Source organism: Lithobates pipiens, unplaced genomic scaffold (genome assembly GCF_037356315.1).
Source record: "Lithobates pipiens isolate NorthernLeopardFrog02 unplaced genomic scaffold, aLitPip1_a1.2 Scaffold_18, whole genome shotgun sequence".
Taxonomy (NCBI): domain Eukaryota; kingdom Metazoa; phylum Chordata; class Amphibia; order Anura; family Ranidae; genus Lithobates; species Lithobates pipiens.
The window spans coordinates 478,330,115-478,355,041 of record NW_027507758.1 but is presented as its reverse complement, the minus strand read 5'-3'; the positions used below and the strand labels follow the sequence as shown (position 1 = coordinate 478,355,041).

Sequence of the window (24,927 nt, the reverse complement as noted above, 5' to 3'; positions counted from 1 at the left end):
AACAGGAAGGAGGGGCCAGAACAACCGAAGAGAGACCTGAGAAGAGGAGAATCTGGGCTGCTCTGTGCAAAACCACTGCACGGAGCAGGTAAGTAGAACATGTTATATTTAACTAAAAAAAAAAAAAACGGCACTTTACAATCACTTTAGCCTCTTCCCGTCTGCCAAATGACTGCTGGGCGGCATGGCTTTCGTTCTTGGGACGTCATACGACGGCCTCCCAGAATGAATGCTCTCGCGCACCCACGGGGGCGTGCATTGCGGCGACTAGTGGTGCAGCGTGTCAATCTGACACACCGATACACCGATCTCGGTAAAGAGCCTCTGACAGAAGCTCTTTACCATGTGATAAGCCGCGTCCAATCACAGCTGATCACAATGTAAACAGAAAGAGACGTTGATCAGCTTTTCCTCACTCGTGTCTGACAGGCGCGAGTAGAGGAGAGCCGATCAGCTGCTCTCCTGATGAAGGAGGGGGGGGGTCTGTGCTGATTGTTTATCAGCGCAGCCCCCCCCCCCCCCTCAGATGCCCACCCAGGACCACCAGGGATGACCACCACACTAGACCACCAGGGAAATGCCAATCAGTGCCCATCCCCAATGCTTGCCAGTAGTGATGCCTAACAATGCCATCCATCAGTGCCGCATATCAGTGCCATGTATCAGTGCTGCATATCAGTGCCACCCATCAGTGCCGCCTTATCAGTGCCCATCAGTGAAGGAGAAAACAACTTATTTACAACCTTTTATAACAGAAACAAAAAGAAAAACGTTTCTTTTTTCAAAATTTTTAGTTTTTTTTTCTAATTTGTTTAGAAAAAAATACAAAACTGCAGAGGTGATCAAATACCACCAAAAAAAAAAAAAAAAAACTCTATTTGTGGGAACAACATTATAAAAATTCTGTTTGGGTACAGTGTAGCTTGACCGCGCAATTGTCATTGAAACAGAGTCAGCGCTGAAAGCTGAAAATTGGCTTGGGCTGGAAGGGGGTGTAAGTGCCCTATATTGAGGTGATTAAACACACCTTCCATCAGCAGCATGGTCCCTGTGTGCAGAGATTACCAATTCCTGCACATGTATAGAAGTGATATCATCCTGTGCTGGTCAATGAAGATGGCCAAAGATTGCCATCCAGAAGATTCTGGTACAGGCAAGGGAAAAGGACCACTGAAGGAAAGGTGAGTTTAGTTTTACTTTAATTGGAAGCTGGATCTGCTCAGTAGGGATAGGCTCAGGTGTGTTTTGGATTGCAGTCCCAACCCACCTGAGCAATCTCGCCAGGAAGCTGTCACTGTAGAGTTCCCACCTCATCCTTTTAAACCCAAACACATATGAATTACACAGGTTCTGTGGCTCATTAACAACTTAAAGGGGCGTCCCGGACGTTTTTTTTTTCAAAGTCAGCAGCTACAAACACTGTAGCTGCTGACTTTTAATAAAGGACACTTACCGAGCCTGCTATTTGCCCCCCCCCCCCCCCCAGGGCTGATCCGTCCATCAAATCGGTTGTCGGCGCCGCCATATTAACCAAGGAAAACAGGCAGCAGAGACTTGCGGCTTCACTGCTGTTTCCTACTGCGAGTCGTGAGTCATGCAGCACTTTGTGAATGGCCCTGTTTTCTGGGACACACACGTCCCACAAGGCAATGGGGCTGCTCGCCGAAGAGGAGGAAGTGCCGCGGAATAGGAAGAGGCAGATTAGGAAGACTGCCTAGCAACAGGGCTTTCTGGCAAGTAAAAAAAATAAAAAAAAATTTAAGAATATTAATGCTATTTTTTATTTTAGGATGGCCCTCCACTTTACCATTGACCATTTTGCTGGCCAAAGACCAGAGCACATTTTGCGATTTGGCACTGCATCAATTTAACTGACAATTGCGTGGTTGTGCGACGTGGCTCCCAGACAAAATTGACATCCTTTTTTTTCCCCCCACAAATAGAGCCTTCGTTTGGTGGTATTTGATCACCTATGTGTTTTTTATTTTTTGCACTATAAAGAAAAATAGAGTGACAATTTAAAAAAAAAAAAAAAAAAAGGATTTATACATTTTTTTCCCCTCAGTTTAGGCCGATACATATTCTTCTACATATTTTTGGTATAAGAAAAAAAACCTTGCAATAGGCGTTTGATTGGTTTGCGCAAAAGTTATAGCGTCTACAAAATAGGCGTTCGTTGTATGGCATTTTTATTATTATTATTTTTTTTTTTTACTAGTAATGGCGGCGATTTTTAGCGGGACTGCGACATTATGGCGGACACGTTGGACAATTTTGACACATTTTTGGGACCATTGTCATTTTTACAGAGACCAGTGCTATAAAATTGCACTGATTACTGTAAAAATGACACTGGCAGTGAAGGGGTTAACCATGTCCTGGGGAGTGATTCTAACTGTTATGGGCTGAGTAACATGTCACTGATCTCTGCTCCCGATCACAGGGAGCTATGATCAGTGACACTGTCATTAAGCAGAACGGGGAGATGCTTGTTTAAAATAGCATCTCCCCATTCTTCAGCTCCGTGAGGCAATCGCAGGTAATCCCCGCGGCAATCGAGTCTGCAGGACCCACAATCCTACTCTCGTAGCTCCGGACCAGCAGCACGCACGTGACCACACAGCGGCAAATTCAAAGGGATGTACCTGTACGCACATTTGCACAGCTGTGCCATTCTGCTGATGTAAACGCATTAGGGTGTGCCCCCCAAATATGTTTTTTGTATAATGTAATAGATCCTGACCAGGTTTTTTGGGCTGGGGCACCCCTCCCCCTCTTCATTACCTCTTATTTAGTGATCAACAGTGCATAGGAGGAATCCCTTCAGTTCTCCCACATAGAGGAGTTTGGCTCCCATGGTTGAGACGCAGGATCTTTCATTCTATTACTAGGGTAGGACCCACTAATTTGGGGTACTTTGATGCAGTAAGTGGGCTTAGCACTATATAACCATATAGTGTGGCCAAACCCCCGTATTTTTTTATTATGTTCAGGTGTTTTTAACTAGCCTGCAGGAAATGTCATTTTTGAATGTGTGCGCTGTAATATGTTTTGTACGGTTTGTTGATCTTCTAGCAGCACCATCTTGGATTTAAAGTGGTTGTAAACCCTTAAAACACACTTTGGCCTACAGGTAAGCCTAGATTAAGGCTTAGCTGTAGGTCCAAGAAATATCTCCTAAACCTACACGGTTTAGGAGATATTTGCCGAAAGACAGGCACCGCTGTCTACGGCGCATGCGCCGTAGACAGCGGTGCGCAGGTGCACTGAGCGCGCCGCGGTCAACGGCGATATGCCGCGAGTGGCGGCTCCCATACGCATGTGCGGGAGTGACATAATCGCGGCTTTGCCGAATGACAGTGGCGGAGCAGCGAGACCCACCGACAAGATGGATGCGCCGGACTACAGGGGACAGCGGTGACTTCGCTGGCTCCTGTGTCAGGTAAGTGACACATAATGGACTACTATGCGATGCATAGTAGTCCATTATGCTTTACCTTTGCAGGGAATGAAAGAGGAAGTAAACTCATCATGGTTTACTTCCTCTTTAAACGCATTAGGGTGTGGCCCCCCAAATATGTTTTTTGTAAATGTACATGCGGTGGTCCGCAAGTGGTTAAGGTGGTAATTAAACTCACTTGGTGCCTTATCTGCATTTAATTAGCCTCAACGCCTGTGTAATTCATATGTGTTCGGGTTTAAAGGGATGAGGTGGCAACCCTTCGTCACTGCACATCGCCAATCCTAGACAGCGTGTGTATGTGCAGCTGTGGGCTCGGGAAATTCCTCCCCGCCTATGATTGGCGGTGTGCAATGGCGGCTTCCTGGCGGGATTGCTCAGGTGGGTTGGGACTACAATCCAAACACACCTGAGCCCAGCCTTACTGCTCAGTAGGGATGAGCTCAGGCGTGTTCTCATGGAACACGTGCAGAGCCCGCCAGGAAGTCGGCGCTGCGCTAATCACAGGAAGTGAGACATTGCACCAATGTGCGGCTGCAGAGATCGGGCAATGTCTCACTGCCTGTGATTAGCGCAGCGCTGCACCGACTTCCTGGTGGGCTCTGCACGTGTTCCATACGAACACGCCTGAGCTCATCCCTACTGCTCAGTTTAGCAGGAATAAAGTCTGTGCCACTCTCTCTAATCCCAGTAAGCATCCCTGAATACCCCCTGCTTTGGGAACGACGGTCTGCTGTAAAAAAAAAAGATAATTTTCTTCATCTACCTGATATTTCATTGGACTTATGCCGCTTGTTCTGATGATCAACCGATATATCTTCATAATCCGGGTCCTTGCCTTCAATGGTTCTTTTTATTCCAGACATTTTCTTTCAGGAATATTTAACTGCTGGGAAAAATACAAAACAAATGAGTATCCGCAGTGATGATAAAATGCAGACTTTATATAGGGGTGAAGGGCTCTCATTCCATCCTCCCTACCAGGGGAAAGGTAACAATAACATTGCACAGTGCAGCACAAAGCCACTTCACTTTCAGGCACTACAGTAAAACATGGCTGCACATTGGTTAGTACACATTCATTAGTACACATTCCTGCACTCAGCACATGGCTCTTCTGTTAAATTATCCCCGAGATATAAAAGCGCTGCTCTTAGAACACACAATGGTACATGCATTTCACTGCTGGCGGTGAATTAGTTAATGACGAAGCCGCACCCCCCTCACACACATACTCAGAGCACGGTCTGCCTGGCCCTGGAAGGGTTAACACGCCGCCCTATATTCCTCTCCCGGTGTTCTGCCTAATAGAGTCCGGCCATCCATATGTGTCCGCTCCGTACTGCGCATGCGCAGTACGGAGCAGACGAAGCTTCGGAAAATCTCCGAAGCTGAACGGCGCCTGCGCCGTGAGTGGAGGAGGTAGCCCCACTATCCAAGCGGACATAGGGTTTAGAATTTTAGAGGGCGTACACTGTGGGAAAGAAACTCAGGGCTCTAGAATCTTATGCTGCAGGTGTCCTGCAAACCTATGAATGCACTGTGGATAGTATGATAGTATGTGCATTAGTTTGAAAAAAGTGCTCATAGAAGAAAATCATCACATTAAATTTACAAAAACAACTGGTGCTGTACTTATAGTCAAGTTCTTGAGTCGTGCCAGATTCCAACATGGCTTCCAGCGTGATCGCGGCAGGACGTAAACGTAAGCCGAGGGAACGATGGGATAGGTAATCCTTCGCAAAGACTGCACGCCGAGCTCCCGGTGTTGTCAGGCTGCTGTGTGATCACGTGATCTCGCCACGCGGGGACCCTCCCCCGTGTTATGCCGGCATAACACGGGGGAGGGTCCCCGCGTGGCGAGATCACGTGATCACACAGCAGCCTGACAACACCGGGAGCTCGGCGTGCAGTCTTTGCGAAGGATTACCTATCCCATCGTTCCCTCGGCTTACGTTTACGTCCTGCCGCGATCACGCTGGAAGCCATGTTGGAATCTGGCACGACTCAAGAACTTGACTATAAGTACAGCACCAGTTGTTTTTGTAAATTTAATGTGATGATTTTCTTCTATGAGCACTTTTTTCAAACTAATGCACATACTATCATACTATCCACAGTGCATTCATAGGTTTGCAGGACACCTGCAGCATAAGATTCTAGAGCCCTGAGTTTCTTTCCCACAGTGTACGTTTCGTTGCATTCGGCAATCCATCACATTTTGCTACCCGCTGGAGTGCGCATGCGCGATGCCGCCATATGCGTTCCAACACTGTTGTAAGACCACTATGACACAGGGCCCCTTGCAGGCTTGCTTCGCTCGCCACGCTTCGGGCGCGGCCTCGCTTCACTCTGCATAAATATAATCTAACTCTATGTCCACTTGAATGGTGAGGCTTGAACCTGGACTCAGGTGTGGCCACAAAATTCTGTGCAATCGCATATCATCACAGTGTTGGAAATTGGAATGCACATGGCAGCGTCGCGCATGCGCAGTCCAGCGGGTAGCCAAATTTGATGGGTCACCATATGTGACGATAAATACACACTATGCTGTGTTCATGAAGCCAGTATGTGGGGCAACTGAACACTGGGGGCTCTCTGTGGTTCTGGATGTACACTATACTGGTAAGGTGACCAGATTTTTAAAATGAAATCCAGGGACATATTTTTTTTTATTACTAGTAATGACAGCAATCAGCGACTCGTAGCAGGACTGCGATATTGCGTTGGACAAATCAGACACTAAGTGACACTTTGTGGAAACCAGTGAGATTAATACAGAGATCAGTGCTAAAAATATGTACTGTCACTGTACTAATGACACTGGCTGGGAAGGGGATAACATCTAGGGCAATCAGTGGGTTAAATGTGTGCATAACAAGTGTTTTCTCACTGTGAGGGAGGTGCTTTTACTAAGGGAAGACATAGATCCCTGTACTTGCTTTGCAGGAACACTGGATCAATGTCTTCCACACTGACAGAATGGCGAACTTCCCTGTTTACATAGGCAGACCACTAGGTGAGTCCACTGGATCTGCTGATTGGCTCTTACACCCAGAAATGCAGAATCACGTATATAAGTGATCCTGCGCAGCGACACTACCCTGTAGCAGTAAATCTGCTATCAGGCGATCAGCAACTGGTTAAGATCATCAGCTTTATGATAACTCACAGGCAGCGGGCACTCTATCATGGCTCTGGATGGCTCTGTCACAGTGTGTCTAAGGTTGCCACCTGTCCAGGATTCACCCGGACAGTTCGGGTTTGGAATCATGTGTCCGGGTTTCAAACTGCCTGAAACCCGGACACATTATTCAAACTGGACTATGGCCTCCCAGTAGGGTTGCTGACTCCAGTTGCCTAAGCTGAGAGTGTCTGTTACACTCTTTCACACTGCCCAAAGCCAGCACTAACAAATCCCCAACATACAGATGGGAGAGGAGAGAGGGCTCGATCTGCTCCTCTTCCCCCCACGCCTACCCCGCTGTGTCTGCCCACACTCCAATCCCTGGTACTGTGCCTCAGAAAAGGAAAGTGGGGCCTGTAAATTTGAAGTCTAGCAGCCTCAGATACATCAGGATGAGAGGTGCTGACTGTCAAGGGGTGAGTGAGCTCCCCATCCATCCCTGTCTGTGACTGAAGTCCCACGTTATCTCTCCTGCCTCTGAGTGAGTACACTAAGGTAAATCGGGGTTCTCAGAGCACCCCTTATATCACAGTTCCCCTTTACACCAGAGGCCACAGTGTTCCCCCTTACATCAGAGTCCTCTCCGTACATCAGAGTACTCAGTGTTCCCCCTTACATCATGGTTCCCAGAGCATCCCTTATGTTGGAGTCCTCAGAGTTCTCCCTTACATTAGAGTCTGCAGAGTCCCACCTTACAGTGTAAGGGAAGTGTTCTGGTTTGACTTGAAGAAAAGGTGGCAACCCTAAGTGTGTCATAACATGGCTGCTGGGTGCTGGATTTGTTAACTTGTAACCAATAAGTGCTGCTGCCCATGAGTTCTGATAGCATCCATTATGCCAGAGAGACAGGCACAGTGCAATGTAGTCTATTCACAGACACCCCCAAAGCACACCTGTGTTGAAGCCTTGAAGACACTGGCAGCCCCATGATTGGACATCATCAGCTGAGCTCAGCTGCCTCTCTCTGCCCATTGCCGCCTCCGCCGGCCTCACAGCCTCTAAGGTCTCACTCTCCGGGCCCTGACTACTACTGGGTGGGGAGCGGAGGAAAATGACTCTACCAGGGAAGGCAAGGAGATAAGCAGGCAGGCGGCTGGCCTGGATTTGAGCCAAGGTAGAAGAACATGTGAGCGGAGCTGAATGGGCATGTGCCGGAAACTGAAGAAATAGTCCATCCGCTCTGACGAGCACATCATCATCAGAAAGGGACACAGATAATGGAAAAAATACACCCCCTAAGCTAGTAGGAGCATGGGGGGGGTGCAATTCAGATTTCACCCTATACACTGGGGACCAGGGCTTTTTTTCATCTGGAACTTGGTAGAACTCCGTTCCACAACCTCTGGCTCAGGACTTCTGCTCACCACTATCACTTGTAAACACAGAAGTCCGGCTTCTATGTTTACAAGTGACAGCTTGTCTCCCAATGGCTCCCACAGATCAGGGTATTGCATGCAGAGGTCAGAACTGAAAAGGGGTGAAAGTTAGATGTGGATGGGGGATGCAGAGGTAAAAAAACGTGGAAGAAGGCGGAACTCTGCATTCTGTATGCAGTGCACTACCGAACACTGCACTCTGTTTGTAACTCCCCCCTCCTTCCCAAACTCTGAACTCTGTATGTAATGCACTCCTTAAAGACCCTCCCACTGTTAGTGACATTTGACCACACCCACTATTTGATGCAGCTTGGAGGGTGTGGGGGGAGGGGTCTTTTGATGGGGTTGTATTAGCCCCTGTACACACGGTTGGAGATTTCTACAACCAAATCTGTCGGATTTTGTCCGTCGGATCTTGTCCGAAACTGTTGCATACACACGGTCGGACAAAGTTGGTGAAAAATCCGATCTTTCAGAACATGATGACGTAATTTAGTTACGATGGGACTACATTCAGGCTAGTAGCCAATAGCTTTGATGTAGGAATTTGATCTGAGCATGCGTGGCACTTGGTCCGATCAAAATTCTCTACGCATGATCGGAGTATGTCCGACTGGCCCAGTTGGTCGGGAAATATTTCCAACATGTTGAAAAATTGGGTCCGATGGATATTCCGACGGAATCAGTCCGATGCATACCACACTCAGTCGGATTATCCGACGACACGGTCCGATAGGACACATTCCGACGGATTCTACGACCGTGTGTACAAGGGCTTAGAGTTCCTGTAACTATTGGGGACTCTCTGTGGTTCTGGATGTACACCACACTGGGGACTCGCTGTGGTTCTGGATGTTCACCACACTGGGGACTCTGTGGTTCTGGATGGACACCACACTGGGGACTCTCTGTGGTTCTGGATGTACACCACACTGGGGACTCTCTCTGGGGTCCTGGATGTACACCACACTGGGGACTCTCTCTGGGGTCCTGGATGTACACCACACTGGGGACTCTCTCTGGGGTCCTGGATGTACACCACACTGGGGACTCTCTCTGGGGTCCTGGATGTACACCACACTGGGGACTCTCTCTGGGGTCCTGGATGTACACCACACTGGGGACTCTCTCTGGGGTCCTGGATGTACACCACACTGGGGACTCTCTCTGGGGTCCTGGATGTACACCACACTGGGGACTCTCTCTGGGGTTCTGGATGTACACCACACTGGGGACTCTCTCTGGGGTTCTGGATGTACACCACACTGGGGACTCTCTCTGGGGTTCTGGATGTACACCACACTGGGGACTCTCTCTGGGGTTCTGGATGTACACCACACTGGGGACTCTCTCTGGGGTTCTGGATGTACACCACACTGGGGACTCTCTCTGGGGTTCTGGATGTACACCACACTGGGGACTCTCTCTGGGGTTCTGGATGTACACCACACTGGGGACTCTCTCTGGGGTTCTGGATGTACACCACACAGGGGGCTCTCTGTGGTTTGGGATGCATGAAGCTGTCTCCAGCCAGAACTGGTTTTGTTTTGAATGTTATGCTGTTTGTGTCCCATTGAGATTTCCCATCTCCCTGTCACAGATACACAACAGGAAGTGAGAGGAAGTTACCCAATGTGAATGGAAATTCCTTCTTAGTTGTCACTGTAACGAGGCATTCCGCTGACCACTCTATAAATCATAGTTGCTGATTCTGCTGGATTTTTTTTCTCTAAATCCAGGACACCTTTCACAAGTATGATTTCTGTAGTTGTACACTCAGCATCAGTGCAGATTGGTAGCCAAGTTCTAGAATGTTCTCTCTGCATACCAGCACTGTGCTATCATCTCCACCTGACAGTAGAACTATAGTTCCTGGAGGAGAGAGGCAGCAATATGGGAGTGAAGAAGACCACCAATGAAAGTGGGACATGATTAGTACCGCCACTGGCCACCAATGAAATGGAAAAAAATGAAGGTCTAATAGCACTATAACAAAACGTCCCACACTCCACTTGAGTGCTTTCGTCATATACCGCTTCCTCCAGTCTAAATATAGATATCAGATATTCCAACCGCTTACAACCAATAACTAGACAGTACTTGTTTTGGCTGGTGAACATGAACTGTTTATTGAAACACATGTATACAGAGATACACTCAGGGGACCTCCACCAGTAGCATGACACAGGTGTAGTCAAACTTCTCATCAGCAGACTGTCTTTGGGACGGGCTGCTGGAGAAATCCCCACCCCGCTTCCCTCTCACAGCTAATCCACAGAGACATATACATCCCATAATAGGTTGCTTCCAAGGCAGACACAAGCAATAGAACAATGGAACACAGCCACACACCAAACCACCCAACAGAGAGAACACCATAGTATGAGTGATATATATATATGTACAGTGGTGTGAAAAAGTGTTTGCCCCCTTCCTCATTTCCTGTTCCTTTGCATGTTTGTCACACTTAAGTGTTTCGGGACATCAAACCAATTTAAACAATAGTCAAGGACAACACAAGTAAACACAAAATGCAATTTGTAAATTAAGGTGTTTATTATTAAAGGTGAAAAAAAACCCAAACCAGATATACTTGGACACACACCTTCCAAAGAGTTCCACTTTTGTCTCATCGGTCCACAGAATGTTGTCCCAAAAGTCTTGGGGATCATCAAGATGTGTTGTGGAGAAATTGAGACGAGCTTTGATGTTCTTTTTGCTCAGCAGTGGTTTTCTCCTTGGAACTCTGCCATGCAGGCCATTTTTGCCCAGTCTTTTCCTGATGGTGGAGGCATGAACGCTGACCTTAACTGAGGCAAGTGAGGCCTGCAGTTCCTTGGACGTTGTTGTGGGGTCTTTTGTGACCTCTTGGATGAGTCGTCGCTGCGCTCTTGGGGTAATTTTGGGCGGCCGGCCACTCCTGGGAAGGTTCACCACTGTTCCATGTCTTTGCCATTTGTGGATAATGGCTCTCACTGTGGTTCGCTGGATTCCCAAAGCTTTGGAAATGGCTTTATAACCCTTTCCAGACTGATAGATCTCAATTACTTTCTTTCTCAATTGTTCCTGAATTTCTTTGGGTCTCGGCATGATGTATAGCTTTTAAGGATCTTCTGGTGGACCTTACTGTGTCAAGCAGCTCCTATTTAAGTGATGCCTTGATTGTGAACAGGTGTGGCAATAATCATGCCTGGGTGTGGCTAGAGAAATTGAACTCAGGTGTGGACAACCACAGTTATAGTATGTTTTAACAAGGGGGGCAATCACTTTTTCACACAGGGCCATGATGGTTTGGATTTTTTTTCACCTTTAATAATAAACACCTTCATTTACAAATTGCATTTTGTGTTTACTTGTGTTGTCCTTGACTATTGTTTAAATTGGTTTGATGTTCCGAAACACTTAAGTGTGACAAACATGCAAAGGAACAGGAAATGAGGAAGGGGGCAAACACTTTTTCACACCACTGTATATATATATATCGTATTTAAAATCTGGAAAATCGCGGGTGCGTGTTATACGCCAATCCTCAGCGATTTTTGTGCGATTTGAGCCCTGGGAGGCTTTCAGCCGCCTTCGGCCATTCTCGGCGGCTTTCGGCCCTTCTCGGCGGCCGAAAGCTGACGAGAGCGGCCGAAAGCTGACGAGAGCGGCCGAAAGCTGACGAGAACGGCCGAAAGCCGCCGAAAGCTGACGAGAATGGCCGAAAGCCGCCGAGAACTGACGAGAACGGCCGAAAGCCGCCGAGAACTGCCGAAGGCGGCCGAAAGCCGCCGAAGGCTGGCCGAAAGCCACCGAGAACGGCCGAAGGCAGCCGAAAACTGCGAGAAGGGCCAAAGGCGGTCGAGAACTACCGGGCACCGCCGAGATACACAGGAGATCTCGGCGGCGCCATTTTTAAAATCTGAAATGAACACTGACAAGGGGACAATGATGCACAAGGCTGCATTACAAGGCTGCAATGACGGACAGGCTGCATGACAAGGCTGCAATGATGGACAGGCTGCATGACAAGGCTGCAAATGACACTGATAAGGCTGCATTGATGGGCATTTAAATTTAAACTTGGGGTGCGTGTTATACGCCGATAAATACTACATATATATATATATATATATATATATATATATATATATATATATATATATATATATATAATATTGTGGTAGTGAGGTACCCCACCAGTGTTTGGACAGAGGATTCTCAACCAGGCAGGTTGAGGGGCTCCAGTTTATTTTCTTATTTGGGAGGAAACTGGCTTTTCAGTTTCCTCATTGTTTACTGAAATCCGTTTTGGGATCTGGAGCCTGGGGATTTTGTAGCGATCCGGGTGGGATGAAAGGGTCCAGGTTTTGAGATCCACCAGCATACTGACTGGTCAGGTGTGTGCTGGGCTATTTGTAGACACCTGACCATAGTTCCACACTCCCGAGGAGTCCAGGCAAGAAGGGAGAAGTGTGCATGTCTGCACAGGTCGGTCTGTCAGAGCAGACAGAGGGTCCAAGCTTGTGGGCTGAAAAAGGAAGCTGGAAAAGAGTGCTGAGGTACTGGGTGTACAGGAACTCTGTTATAGAGCCGAGAGGGCTGAAGCATAAGTCTGAGCAGCAGTGCTGCTAAAGAGAGCCAGGTGGCTTGGTATTTTTGGTTTTACTTACATTGTTGCTGTGAAAAGCTGAAACTCCTGTGTGGGCAACTCTTCTGTTATCAGACATTTTCTTTCTGTAATAAAAGTGGGCCTACAAGCCCTTTAAAACTGCATATCTGGCATGGACTCAGCTCACTGGTAAGCTCTACCCTTAAGCTAAAACAAACCCCAATGTTACAATATATATATATATATATATATATATATAATACACACACACACAACATTCCAGTGTGGTTGTACAGTGAGTCCGATTAGTACAGATCAGACTGGGGTTCTCGGTCACCCTGTGCCCCTAATGAACACAAGGTTACTTAGACAAAGAAGGTGCATGGGGAGCTGAAACAAGGGTTTCCCAACCTCTCCAAGGGATTCTGGGTTCCACAGGCCCCCTGACCACAGTGACTCCAGTCACACATCTCCCCTTTCTGGAGGGGACTAACACAGAAGGAGACCCCAGGCGGCTTGACTCCGAAGTTAGTCAGTAGTTTTAGCCCTCCAATGCCTGTACCCACACAGTACCCCAAACACATTGTCCCAAATAGAGCATTATTAACCCTACCAACCTCTGCCTCTCTCAGAGAATATACCTGCCGCTGGGGAGAAGTGAAGATTGGCCCTTCTTCCTGGAATCCTTTCAGCTGTTGGAAAGAAGACATCATGCTGTTGGGGATCTGGGCCGGCTGCCCAGAATCCCTGGAGTATACAGGTGGATACTGCCCAGCATCCCTGGAGTATACAGGTGGATACTGCATCTTTTGTTAGTTAAGGGGATAGGCCAGCAGCACTCTGCTCTGTTGCCAGCTCTTCTGCTGGGTTGGTGGCTTCATTCTGGGGTGCCGTCTGCTGCTGGAAAGAGGAGGCGGCTACTCCGTCTCCCTTACCCTCATCTGGCTGCTGGGACGACATGTCTCTGATACTGTTTCCCAGGTGCACTGATCTGTGCTGGGGAAGGAAAGATCGCTTCCTCCACCCTGGCTAACTGTTGGACGAACATCTCCTCTTCCCTCCCCCCCTGGATCTTAATCTGCTGTTGGGGAGTGAGCACCACCTTCTCACACTGGGCCTCCGGAACTGCTGCAGATGTGAGGCAGAGGTCTTGGACCCTTTATTCAGTTATAAATGCTTCAGCTTGAGAAGTTTTTGGTAACTCCATAGATGATGCTGGCAGAAAGCCCGACTGCCCCTTCTCTCAGGGAGGCTGAAGCTGCTGTTGGTGCTGGGCAGAGCTTAGTGATGTTTGGCCCTGATGCCAGCTCTTCTGCTGGAGGCTCACCAGGTTGTTCTTCCTCAGCAGAGAAGTCTATTAAATCCCCAGTCTCTGGAACTGGTGTCTGGGGATAGAGGTTCACTATCTCCTGTCTGTAGAACCCAGAAGATGTTATCGGTCCTGGGAAGAGGTTAGCAGAGCTCTGCACTGTTGTCAGCACTTCAGCTTTGGAGACAGCAATTTCCAAAGTTTCCTGCCAATTCTCTGGCATGCTGCTGAACGTGTTCTAGCAGTTTCCTGTATGCCCTTTCCAGATGCTGTTCTTTCCTTAGCAAATAGTCCAGATCAGGTTTAAGCTCTGAGACCCCTACAAGACCAAACATAACCTGTTTTCTTGTAGGTCCTCAAGGGTAGGTTCCCCATCATCGTCAAACATAAAACGATCTGTAAGGCTCTCCCACAGCAATCTAGGGCCGCCAAAGTCATATCTCTCTGGAGAGCATTCTGTTGTCTCCCCTAAACATTCCTGTTCTGCGTGCCATTGCACAGCCCAAAAGTGATTTTCCAGCTCTATCTCCAGCTGGACAAGCCTGTCCAACTCAGTCACCCATTGCTCCTGGGGCTGCTGTCTCAGGAATGCCATTCGCAACACTTGCTTTTCACTGGCCCATTTCTCTGGGGTTGGAAAGCACTTGCCCTGTTGCATACCAGCGACCTGGAGGGCTCCAATCTAGAGTTCTACCCAAATCTGCCGCCTGAGCTCCAGGTATTCATCTGCAGACACAGTCCTGGAGTATGCTGAAAGGACAATCTGCCTCAGCCCCAGGAACTCTGATGCCAGATCCATATCTCTGCTGGGATGACTGAAGTCCAGGTGGAGGTTTGGATGTTCCTAACTGCAGGAAGCATCCCACTACTTGTCACCAATGTAACAAAACGTCCCACACTCCGCTTGAGTACTTTCGTCATATACCGATTCCTCCAGTCTGAATATAGATATCAGATATTCCAACTGCTTACATCTAATAACTAGGCAGTACTCGTTTTGGGCGATGGACATGAACTGTTTATTGAAACACATGTACACAGAGATCCACCCAGGGGACAAGCCCCCCTCCTTTGTGTAGCACTAACCCCTGAAGGAGCTGCTGGTTTGATTGCCCTTATCGTTACCTTCTTCACCTCGATTTGTGTCTAGGGGTTCCCGTGGTAGATGGCCCAGTAACTTTAGATACTGACGACAGATCCGCTTAAAGGGATTTTTATTTGCAAAAACGTAGTTAATGAACAGTCTCTTAAAATAGGATCAGAGGGTTAGGAGGAAAGTTCAGGTACTCTTAGTGTAAAAGTCAATAATGAAATACTTGCTTACTTTGACTAAATCCAGAAAATAGCCATTCACAACTGGATGTTTACTCAAGTTGGATAGTCCCTATATCACAAGGCCTAGCAACCAACAAGGTGCTTAACTCAGGTACAAGTCTCTGCCACAGACGTTGTTGTAGAACATGCAGGAAACTAAAACTTGTAGAACACTCCTGTAATACCTGGATCTTTCAGCCAGTTTGGCGATACCCACGAGATTGGATTCACTTAGGTACTTCAGCCCCACCAGGCTCTTGCTAAGAAGCCAACCCGTACTTGGTCTTCTTCTGAAGAGTCCTCCCCTGGATATCTATGAAGTTACTGGGCTTCTCCATGACCGGAGACAGCACCGAATCACCTCAGAATCCCTTCTTTAGTTTCCTTGCCTCGGGCCAGCCAGCCCCGAGACATAAAGTCGGGTGGATTCGCACCCCAGGCCACAGCCTTCCTATGGCCAGGGCTGGTCAGGAGGACCAGGACCATGGAGTCAGAACATACTTCTGGACCAGAATCCCGAACCACGCGACATCCACATCTTAAGTACCCTCTCCCCGAAAGCACAGCAAGAGCGAAACTCCCACCAGGCGGGCTCTGAGGGAAAGTAACCTTAAAGCACCCAACCAAACTGTGGTTCCATGCCTGCCATTAGAGACCGTGCCCCCCTATGGCCAGGCTGAACATCCTATAGTCCAGTCACACTGATGCTGAGGTCCAAATTTGGAACAATTGTACCCAAACCAAACTGCAGTTCAGGTGTAACATTAACTTTCAAAACATATAGCGCGTGCTCTTCAGGAGCTGGCTCTACATACTTCCCCTGACAATTTAGATGATATTCTCATCGTCTGGGAAGGACAGGAAAAAACCCAGAGACAAAAAAACTAGCTCTATTAAAAATAGAGTACCCGAACTTTGGGGTAGGAATGGGGAAAGGGAAAGAACAATAAAACTTTAAATATTATTGAAACCTTGTTTAGTAACACAGGATTATCATACACATAGAATGCAACCCAAAACCTGTCTACCTAAACCACCCACTCTGCGGCAGCTTGATAGATGTTCTTTGGTGAATCCTAAAAGAAAATACACAAACAAGTTGCACACAAACTTATTAGAAGGCAGGGTTCCATCCCAGTTCAATGGAGCCATCTCCCCTAAACTTTAAAACTCTTCTTCTTTTTTTTCCAACAAGTAAAAAACAGTACTACTTGCACCGACTCATGCCACCTAGTGGTAAGAGTCACTGAGGTGCAGTCTTTCCCTAGAACAGGTTCTGTGACCAATAAGGTAACCTTGACACAGCGTTCTGTTTAGCTAGCCCTGTCTAACTACCCCACAGTTCCCGGATTTTTCCCTTTCTTTGTTCAGGAAAATTAGGGAAAAAGGGAAAACTCTCCTTAAATTCAAGAAAACATAGTTCCAGTAGCTTTTCCTCCTACCAATAGAAACGCGGTTCTGGTAAGGTTAAGTCTTTCCCTTGTGCATCCACGGTGGTAATGAAATAAACAGCACTATCTTTGTCCGGTCAGCAAATGACAACTTTGTCCCCATAAATTTGCCAACCGTAACTCCAATGCTGCAGACATCCAACAAAACTTTCATACAGCTCAGGTGAAAAGGCCTTCTTGCGAATCGGCTTTGGTACTTTTAAGTAGTTCCAAACATCACCCTCGTACCCTGCCTCGCAGTTCTCCTCAATGACATCCATAATATCCCTCGGGGCATAAGGGAATTCCAGCCCGTATTCATTTGCTACTCTTTTGTTTAGGAGCCGCTGTGACCTTGCAAGCCTTGGCAGTGCAAGGGCACTTCCCTCCCCGGTAGGTATGCAGGAGTTTGGGGACCTTTGCACCAGCACGACAGAGTCCTTCTGAATTGTGGGCAAATTCACGGGTTTGGGCAAAGTCACATTCACTGTGATGGGGTTTTCTGTACTCAGCGTTTTACCCCCTAAAGTTAGGGATAACCAGCCCGAAACATCCGTACAAGTGGCGGCTACATCATCCCCTCCAGCCCATAACAACTCCTGGGACAGTGCCTCAAAAATGTCATCGTCCCCCGTATCTGACAAGGACTCTAACTCTGAGTCCTGGTCCTCTTCTTCTGCCAGTAAATAATTCACTATAGTTTTACTCACAGTCTGAGCTTTCCCCCGAAGCAACCTTCTTCCACCGATTGGGTCCAGCCGGACTCGGTAGCCGGAACCTCACTGAAGGACCAAAGATGGCCAACTCCTTGGTTGTCATGCCCGTGGCCCAGTCCACGTGGTAAGCCCTTGGTAGCGCGATTGACTGTTCCACTCTAAAGAAGTATTCCCCGCAGGCAGGACAGTGGACAAATGGCCGGGGGTTCACGAACTGTCCTTCATACTTTCCACATAGCATCCCCAGGGCCTCAACATCTCCCGCTGCGTACAGGACGAACCGCCCTTGAGGAGCCAGGCGAATGAGGGGGCAGTTGATAGAGAATAAAACGTTGGGTGTTGCATATTTTTATGCGGTATTTGTGTTGCAGTTTTTCAAATAAACATTTGGGATTATTTACGAAAGGCAAATCCACTAAGCACTACAAGTGAACTTGAAATTGCACTGAAAGTGCACTCGGAAGTGCAAACGCTGTAAATCTAAGGGGTAGATCTGAAATGAGGGGAAGCTCTGCTGATTTTATTATCCAATCATGTGCAAGCTAAAATGCTGTTTTTTATTTTCTTGCATGTCCCCCTCGGATCTACAGCAACTTTACTTCCAAGTCTAGGCTTAACAGCTGTGGTCTGCTGAGCCCCACTCTACACATAAAGCATAACTCATTTTTGTTATCCTTAAAATACAGGGATCAGTGCATGAGTTCGCAGTTGTGCACAACGGACGGACGAGGGCACTTTTAATTTCATTTTAATATTTATTTTATTTAAAAACAAAAAAAACATTTTTACACTGTCTCTTTAATTTTTTTAATTAACTTTAGTGCTAGCACAAGGGATGAACAACATCCCTTGTGACAGCACGGGCCTTGACCAGTCCTCTTTATGGAGAGATGAGGCTTTTTAGACCCCAGATCTCTCCTCTGTTCTCTAATGCACCGATTAGACACATTAATCAGTCTGATCAGCTGCTTCCCTGTCCAGTAACAGCCATTTAAACAAAGAGCCAAAACTGGAAGTGATGAAATCGTTATCGCTTCCGGTTTCTGACGTGACACAGTTACACAGTGGGAGGAACAACATCAGTTCCTCTCACTATGTGCCCGGAGCCCGATGTCGCTGGTCGCTCAGGAGAGCCCGGTACCCTCTTCTGCCATCTATAAAAGTAATGCAGTGGCTCTGTAGCTGCTTGGATTGCTTTTACTGGCTTTGGAATCGTTGGCTGGAAACAATGATACCTTGTTCATGGCTGCAGCCCTCTTATCCAGGGAAGCTGTTAAGTAATCATAGACTTCTTGTCTAGAGAAGTGTGCAGCTTTGACCGTGTACTGAAGAGGAGAGTGGTGCCTGGGGAGAGATATCTGTTGTGAAAACACTGCCTAGATTTCTTTTAAAGTGTTTTTTTTTTTTTTAGAAACTCTCTAAAGGGTTTCACTGCAGTTTATGTAGTTTTAAGTGTTTGTGAGGCATGTTACTGAGCAGTTGAGGTTAGGGCGTGATGGTGTGTCAAGGCAAATGTTATCTTCAGCATTTGGACCCTGACTGCCTATTGTTTTCTGTGAAGGCCAAACTGTTAAGTACACATTAAATTGGATGATCTTCTGCATTCAAGTCAATGTGAATGAGGCTTTAGTAGAAACAAGTAAAACCAGTTTAGGTGAAAACGCCAGGTAAGTGGCTAAATATACAGTACATGCATCCATTTGAAAAATTAAGTACACCTCATGGAAATTGTTGACTTTTTCAGCATATTTGAACAGGCAAACTAGATCTTTATTCAAACAGTGTCTACAGGTAAAGATGATATACAGTACCTGGATAACACAAGAAACCTTTGCCTTTTCAATCATCTATTTAATAAAATTATCAATAGATGTAATGGTGTACTATGCAAAACAAGTAAGTACAAACTAGTTAAGAAAGTACAAAAGCTGGTTCTGCCCCCTTTAGCAGAAATTATTTCTTGAAGGCATTTTGTATAACTGCCCACGAGTCTCTGATATGGAGTACTTCTCCATGCAAAATTCCTTCAGTTGAAAGTTGTTTATGGGTTTTCTTCATTTCTAAACTCCCCTCCTAAAATTCAATGGGAATCTATATGTGGCTTTGACTAGAGCTCTGTGGTGAAAAAGGCCTCAAGAGCTAGGTTTGTTACATGTTCTAATATTATTACATTTGTGATCTGTATCTGTCATTATTTAATTAAATGTTATACCTACACGTGTTTGTGTGATCTCATTTGTTGATCTTTTTAAAATCTCCCACTCTGCTGCTTCTTTTCATTTAGTCCATTATAATAAGTAATTATCAAACTATAGCCACTGTAATCCAACCCAAATCGCATATTCCTTACTGTTTTTAAAGAAACTTTAAAAAAACTTGTTTCCAGGGGTTAGGCAGCACCATCCTAAGTATTGTTTTGAGTCCACAGTGGAGTGTATTTCTGCCCTTACATTGAGCACTTCCTAAACTGTTAACCAAGCCTCCTTCTCATTCCAATGTTTCTATGGCAACCCTGCTTCCCTGTTCATAGCTGACTTCTTTTATTTCATAGTATTTACTTGTGCTGATTACCTAGTGTTTGCCTGGGTGAGTCCTATCAGCTTCAGCTGATAAGACGGCAGTAATGCTGTCCCATGCCCTGCTTTACACTGCATGTGAGGTCACATGGGGTGTAGGAGGAAGCTCTGAGTGATTATGAAGACTCCTGGGATATCAGTGGTGTGCTGTAGGAAGTCCTGATAACAGATAGATAAGCACATAGAGAGTGTGCTGTAAATCAGGGGAGATCTGGGCATGCTCAATGACAACATTCTAAAGAACAAAAAGGATTACAATACTAAGCAAGTAAGGAGATATCTATAAGCAGTGTTCATTAAGGATTTTAATGCTTATTTACATGGGACAAAGTTGTGTGTGTGGGGGGGGGGGTTACAACCACTTTAAATCCTGTGCCATACTCCCAGGCTCGCACAACTTTCTTTATGGGGGCCTGGAAGCTCTATTGATCTTGGCATGATGGCACCACACACATCAGTAGCAAAGAGAGCACCAAACTCTATATACAAGGAAAAAAAGAAAGAAAGAAAGAAGGGGACGCCTCTGGGTCTAGATTTTTTTAAAAAGCAGTTTATTCACAATTCATTCTAAAAGCAGAGAGATTTTGCACTCACATTTTCCATAATAAAAGTAAGCATGTAGAATAAGAGGGGTCATCTGATTCAGCCCGTCAAATTTATTCCGGTCCGCAAGTGTCCTGTTATCCTCTCCTGGTGTTACCACTGGTTGGTTGTTCAAAAGAAGCCGGCTCGGTGGACGCAGGGGATGTTATTTCCAAAGCGAGACTTGGTTTACTGTGACACGCGGGTCGTGGAATTATGACGTCCGCCGTGACGTCATAATTCCGCGACCCGCGTGTCACCGTAAACCAAGCCTCGCTTTGGAAATAACATCCCCTGCGTCCACCGAGCCGGCTTCTTTTGAACAACCAACCAGTGGTAACGCCAGGAGAGGATAACAGGACACTTGCGGACTGGAATAAGATTGACGGACTGAATCAGATGACCCCTCTTATTCTACATGCTTACTTTTATTATGGAAAATGTGAGTGCAAAATCTCTCTGCTTTTAGAATGAATTGTGAATAAACTGCTTTTTAAAAAAATCTACACCCAGAGGCGTCCCCTTCTTTTTTTCCTTGTATCTCTGTAATAATTAGTTTCAGCTCCCTGCGGTGACAGCCCTGCGTGTTGAATTTCCACTCCTAAGGCCGCGTACACACGCGCGGACTGTTCGCCCAACTTTGTCCGTCCAACAGTTTCGGCAAACAGTCCGCTCAAAATTAGCATGGACGGACATGGCCACACACGACGAACGAACAGTTTGCTGAAACCGTGCGCGATGACGTGAACGGCACGTACGACGGGACGAAAAATACGACGTCCTATACACTGCATTATAGCTTTCGGCGTGAAAATCCTTTCTGAGCATGCGCGCAACTTTGTTTGACGAACAAGCCTACACACGGGCGGACTGTTCGCTCAAACAAGGTTTCAGCGGACAGTTTTTCGGAATTTCCGAAAAACCTTGTCCGTCCAACTGTCCGCTGAAACTGTCCGCTGAAAGCCCACACACGAGCGGACTGTCCGCCCAAACACTGTTCAGCGGACAAAGTTGGGCGAACAGTCCGCCCGTGTGTACGCGGCCTAAGAAACGAAAGACATTTTCCTGGGACTTGATAATTGAAATATGTCATATGTACCATCGTTTTATATTATCTTATACAGACAGCCTCTTCTTTGAGCATACTATTATGTGATGTTTGCGCCTTAACTTGTTGTGTACCAAACTCTGTATGTCTGAGGTTTAAAAAAAGGCAGATTCCTCATATATACCCGATAAGGTGGTTCCAATCATTGGCAACTAATTTTGAACTCCGGATTATGTCATGTATGTGAAGTGATATTAAATTATGAAATGTACTTTTCCATAAGACAAATCTGCATTTTTGTTCTCGAAAAACATAACAATAAATCAAGCCAGGTCCTTGACCTCCATTACAGGAGAAGAACAGCTTGGTCAAAACAAACCCAGTCTACTGACTGCATAAAGAAAGTATATAAGCACACTGATGAGGTATAACTATTTTCGAAGACCGGGTGAGGATGGAAGCCCTGGCAGAAGTGACAGTGTGCCGCTGGAGGGATTGGTTTCACAGGTAAGAGTGTCATAATGGTGCAAGTTAGCACGTTATGACATTAACATTCAGGGGACCGTTTCTTTTTTTTTTTCTTTTACAGCAAACATTACTACCACTTTAAGTTGATCTCCAGCTATTTTTATGTCTCTTGGGTAGAGTGGGAAAGGGTTAGAACCTTTTAGTTTTTACCAATTTCTGTGGTCCTGTTGGAGAAATTACCCATCATTCTTGTCTCAATGACAACCTGTGTGAGGCAAAATCTTAGATATTCCCAGATAGCACTAAAACAGACTTTTTTAAGCAGAGTAGGGGAAGGTTAGAACTCCTGTTAGCTTATTATTTCTATCTATTTTCTAATTTGAGAAGTTCTCTCACTTCCTTTTCAGGAGACAATGAACAGAACCGAACAGAAACTGAGGGTCATATTTCCCCAGTGGTGCCTCAGGCAGTATTTAAAACCCGACAGAGTTCCTATCCCTTAAAGAGGGATTCCGCCCAAAAAAAAAAATATTAAAAGCCAGCAGCTATAAATACTACAGCTGCTGACTTTTAATAAATGGACACTCACCTGTCCCGGGTTCCAGCGATGCCAGCAGCCGAGGCTGATCGACCGCTCGGGCCTGGGCTGCTGCCGCCGCCATTCTAGGTGAGGGAATCGGGAAGTGAAGCGAATCGGCTTCACTTCCCGGTTCCCTACTGCGCATGCGCGAGCCGCGTCGCGCAATAGGAAATCTCTGCGCTGTCACTGGGACCCGTGTGTGTCCCAGCAGACAGCGCGGCAGGGCAGGAAATGGCGTAGACTCCCGTGGGAGTCTATGCCCGGAAGTGGGTGAAAATACCTGTCTTTGACAGGTATCTCCACCCCCCTCCCCCCTTGTGACACCGGAGGGGGGGGGGGGGGTTCCGATCAGCGGAGGTTCCACTTTAGGGTGGAATCCCGCTTTAACTACTTTTTGTAAAACTGTATGTAAAAAGTTTTGGCTGGAGGTTTACTTTAAAGTGGTTATAAACCTCCGATATTAAATATGCACAAAGCCTATCCTTCTATAGAGTGTACTTGTCAACTTAACCACTTGCCTACTGGACACTTTTATCCCCTTCCTGCCCAGGTAAACTTTCAGCTTTCAGCACTGTTGCACTTTGAATCACAATTGCGCGGTCATGCTACCCTGTACCCACATGAAATTTTCACACAAATGCATACAGCTTTCTTTTGGTGGTATTTAACCACTTCAATACAGGGCACTTTCACCCCCTTCCTTCCCAGCCCAATTTTCAGCTTTCAGCGCTCTAGCGCTTTCAGTGACAATTGCGCGGTCATGCTACACTGTACCCAAATGAAATTGTTATCATTTTGTTCGCACAAATAGAGCTTTATTTTGGTGTTATTTATTCACGACTCCGTTTTTTTTTTTTTTGCGATATAAGCGCAAAAAAAGCGGAAATTTGGGAAAAAAACAATATTTTCTTTTTTCTATTTGAAAAGAAATCCAATAAAATCAAATTTTGTCATAAATTTAAGCCAAAATGTATTCTGCTACATGTTTTTGGTAAAAAAAATTCCGTTAAGTGTATAATAATTGGTTTGTGTGATCACGGACATATGTACGCAAATGATCATGTACATATGTGTGCAGGTGATCACGTACATATGTGTGCAGATAATCATTGGGACATGTGATTTTAGTGGGACATATGTGGGGGACATGTTTTTATTATTAGGGACATGTGTTTTTATTATTTGGGGACATGTATGTTTTGGGGACATGTGTGTTTTGGGGACATATGTGGGGACTGTGTTTTCACTGTGTGGTGTGTTGTGTGTTTACACTACACTGATGATCAGTGAGTAAAAAGCTGTGAAAAGCAGCCCATACTCACTGATCATCAGCCGGCTGCAGCGTTCTGCTCTCCTCTTCTCAGTGGTGACTTCCGTGTGAGGAGAGGAGAGCCGATTGCCTAGCAACCGGCTGTTTGTTTACATCACATGACGGCCGTGATTGGACACGGCCGTCATGTGATCAGGAGGGCCAATCACAGAGCCCTCCTGCCGATCTGAGATGTGCCGTGTCCGGGTGACACGAGCACATCGGGATCGCGCCGCTGCGCGGGCGCGCGCGCGCGCGATCCCGCTGCTCCTGAATGACGTTCCTGAACGTCCTATCAGGAGCAGGCGGCTCCCACCCGGCCGTATATATACATTGGCCGGGTGGGAAGTGGTTAAGTACCACTGGGTTTTTTTTATTTTTTGCTAAATAAACTAAGAAAGACCGAAAATTTTGAAAAAAAAAAAAAGTTTTTCATAGTTTGTTATAAGATTTAGCAGACGGGTAATTTTTCTCCTTCACTGATGTGCGCCAATGAGGCTGCACTGATGGGGACTGATAGGCTGCACTAATGGGCACTGATGAGGCTTCAGTAATGGGCACTGATAGGCTGCACTGATAAGGCGGCACTAGTGGGCACTGATGAAGCTGCACTGGTAGGCAGTACTGAAGGGCACTGGTAGGTGGCACTAATGGGCACTAATAGATTACACTGATGGGCACTGATTGGCAGCACTGATAGGCACTGTTGTGGCTGCACTGATAATCAGTGCCCTGATTATCAGTGTAGATATCCCTTTCAAAGAAGCTGGTTACCGGCTCTCCTCTCTTCCTGCTGTCAGCGTGAGGGAAAGGAATGGCGATAACCGGCTTGTGTTTACATTGTGATCAGCTGTGATTGGACACAGCTCGTCACGTGGTACAGGGCCACTGTGTTTGGCTCTTTAGCCTGATCTGTGATCAGCTGTGTCCCAAGAACACAGCGATCACAGAGCACGCCGCCCACACGCCGCAATG

The 24,927-nt window shown here is 46.6% G+C and overlaps 1 protein-coding gene across 7 annotated transcripts in view; it reads right to left on the bottom strand.

The window, feature by feature from the left end:
- YEATS2 (YEATS domain containing 2) overlaps window positions 1-5,384 on the bottom strand; it is a 141,686-nt gene extending 136,302 nt beyond the window's left edge. For 5 of the 7 annotated variants that reach the window (XM_077488372.1, XM_077488376.1, XM_077488375.1 and 2 more), the window contains exons 1-3: window positions 5,293-5,384; window positions 4,696-4,756; window positions 4,227-4,349 (exon numbers count right to left, since the gene is read on the bottom strand). In XM_077488372.1, the coding sequence (XP_077344498.1) occupies window positions 4,227-4,326 (100 nt within the window). In that variant the 5' untranslated portion in view covers window positions 4,327-4,349; window positions 4,696-4,756; window positions 5,293-5,384. Of the gene's footprint in view, window positions 1-4,226; window positions 4,350-4,441; window positions 4,614-4,695; window positions 4,757-5,292 lie in introns of those variants that run through there. The other 2 variants (XM_077488373.1, XM_077488374.1) reach the window with 2 other exon arrangements.
- Between the last annotated feature and the right edge of the window lie 19,543 nt (window positions 5,385-24,927).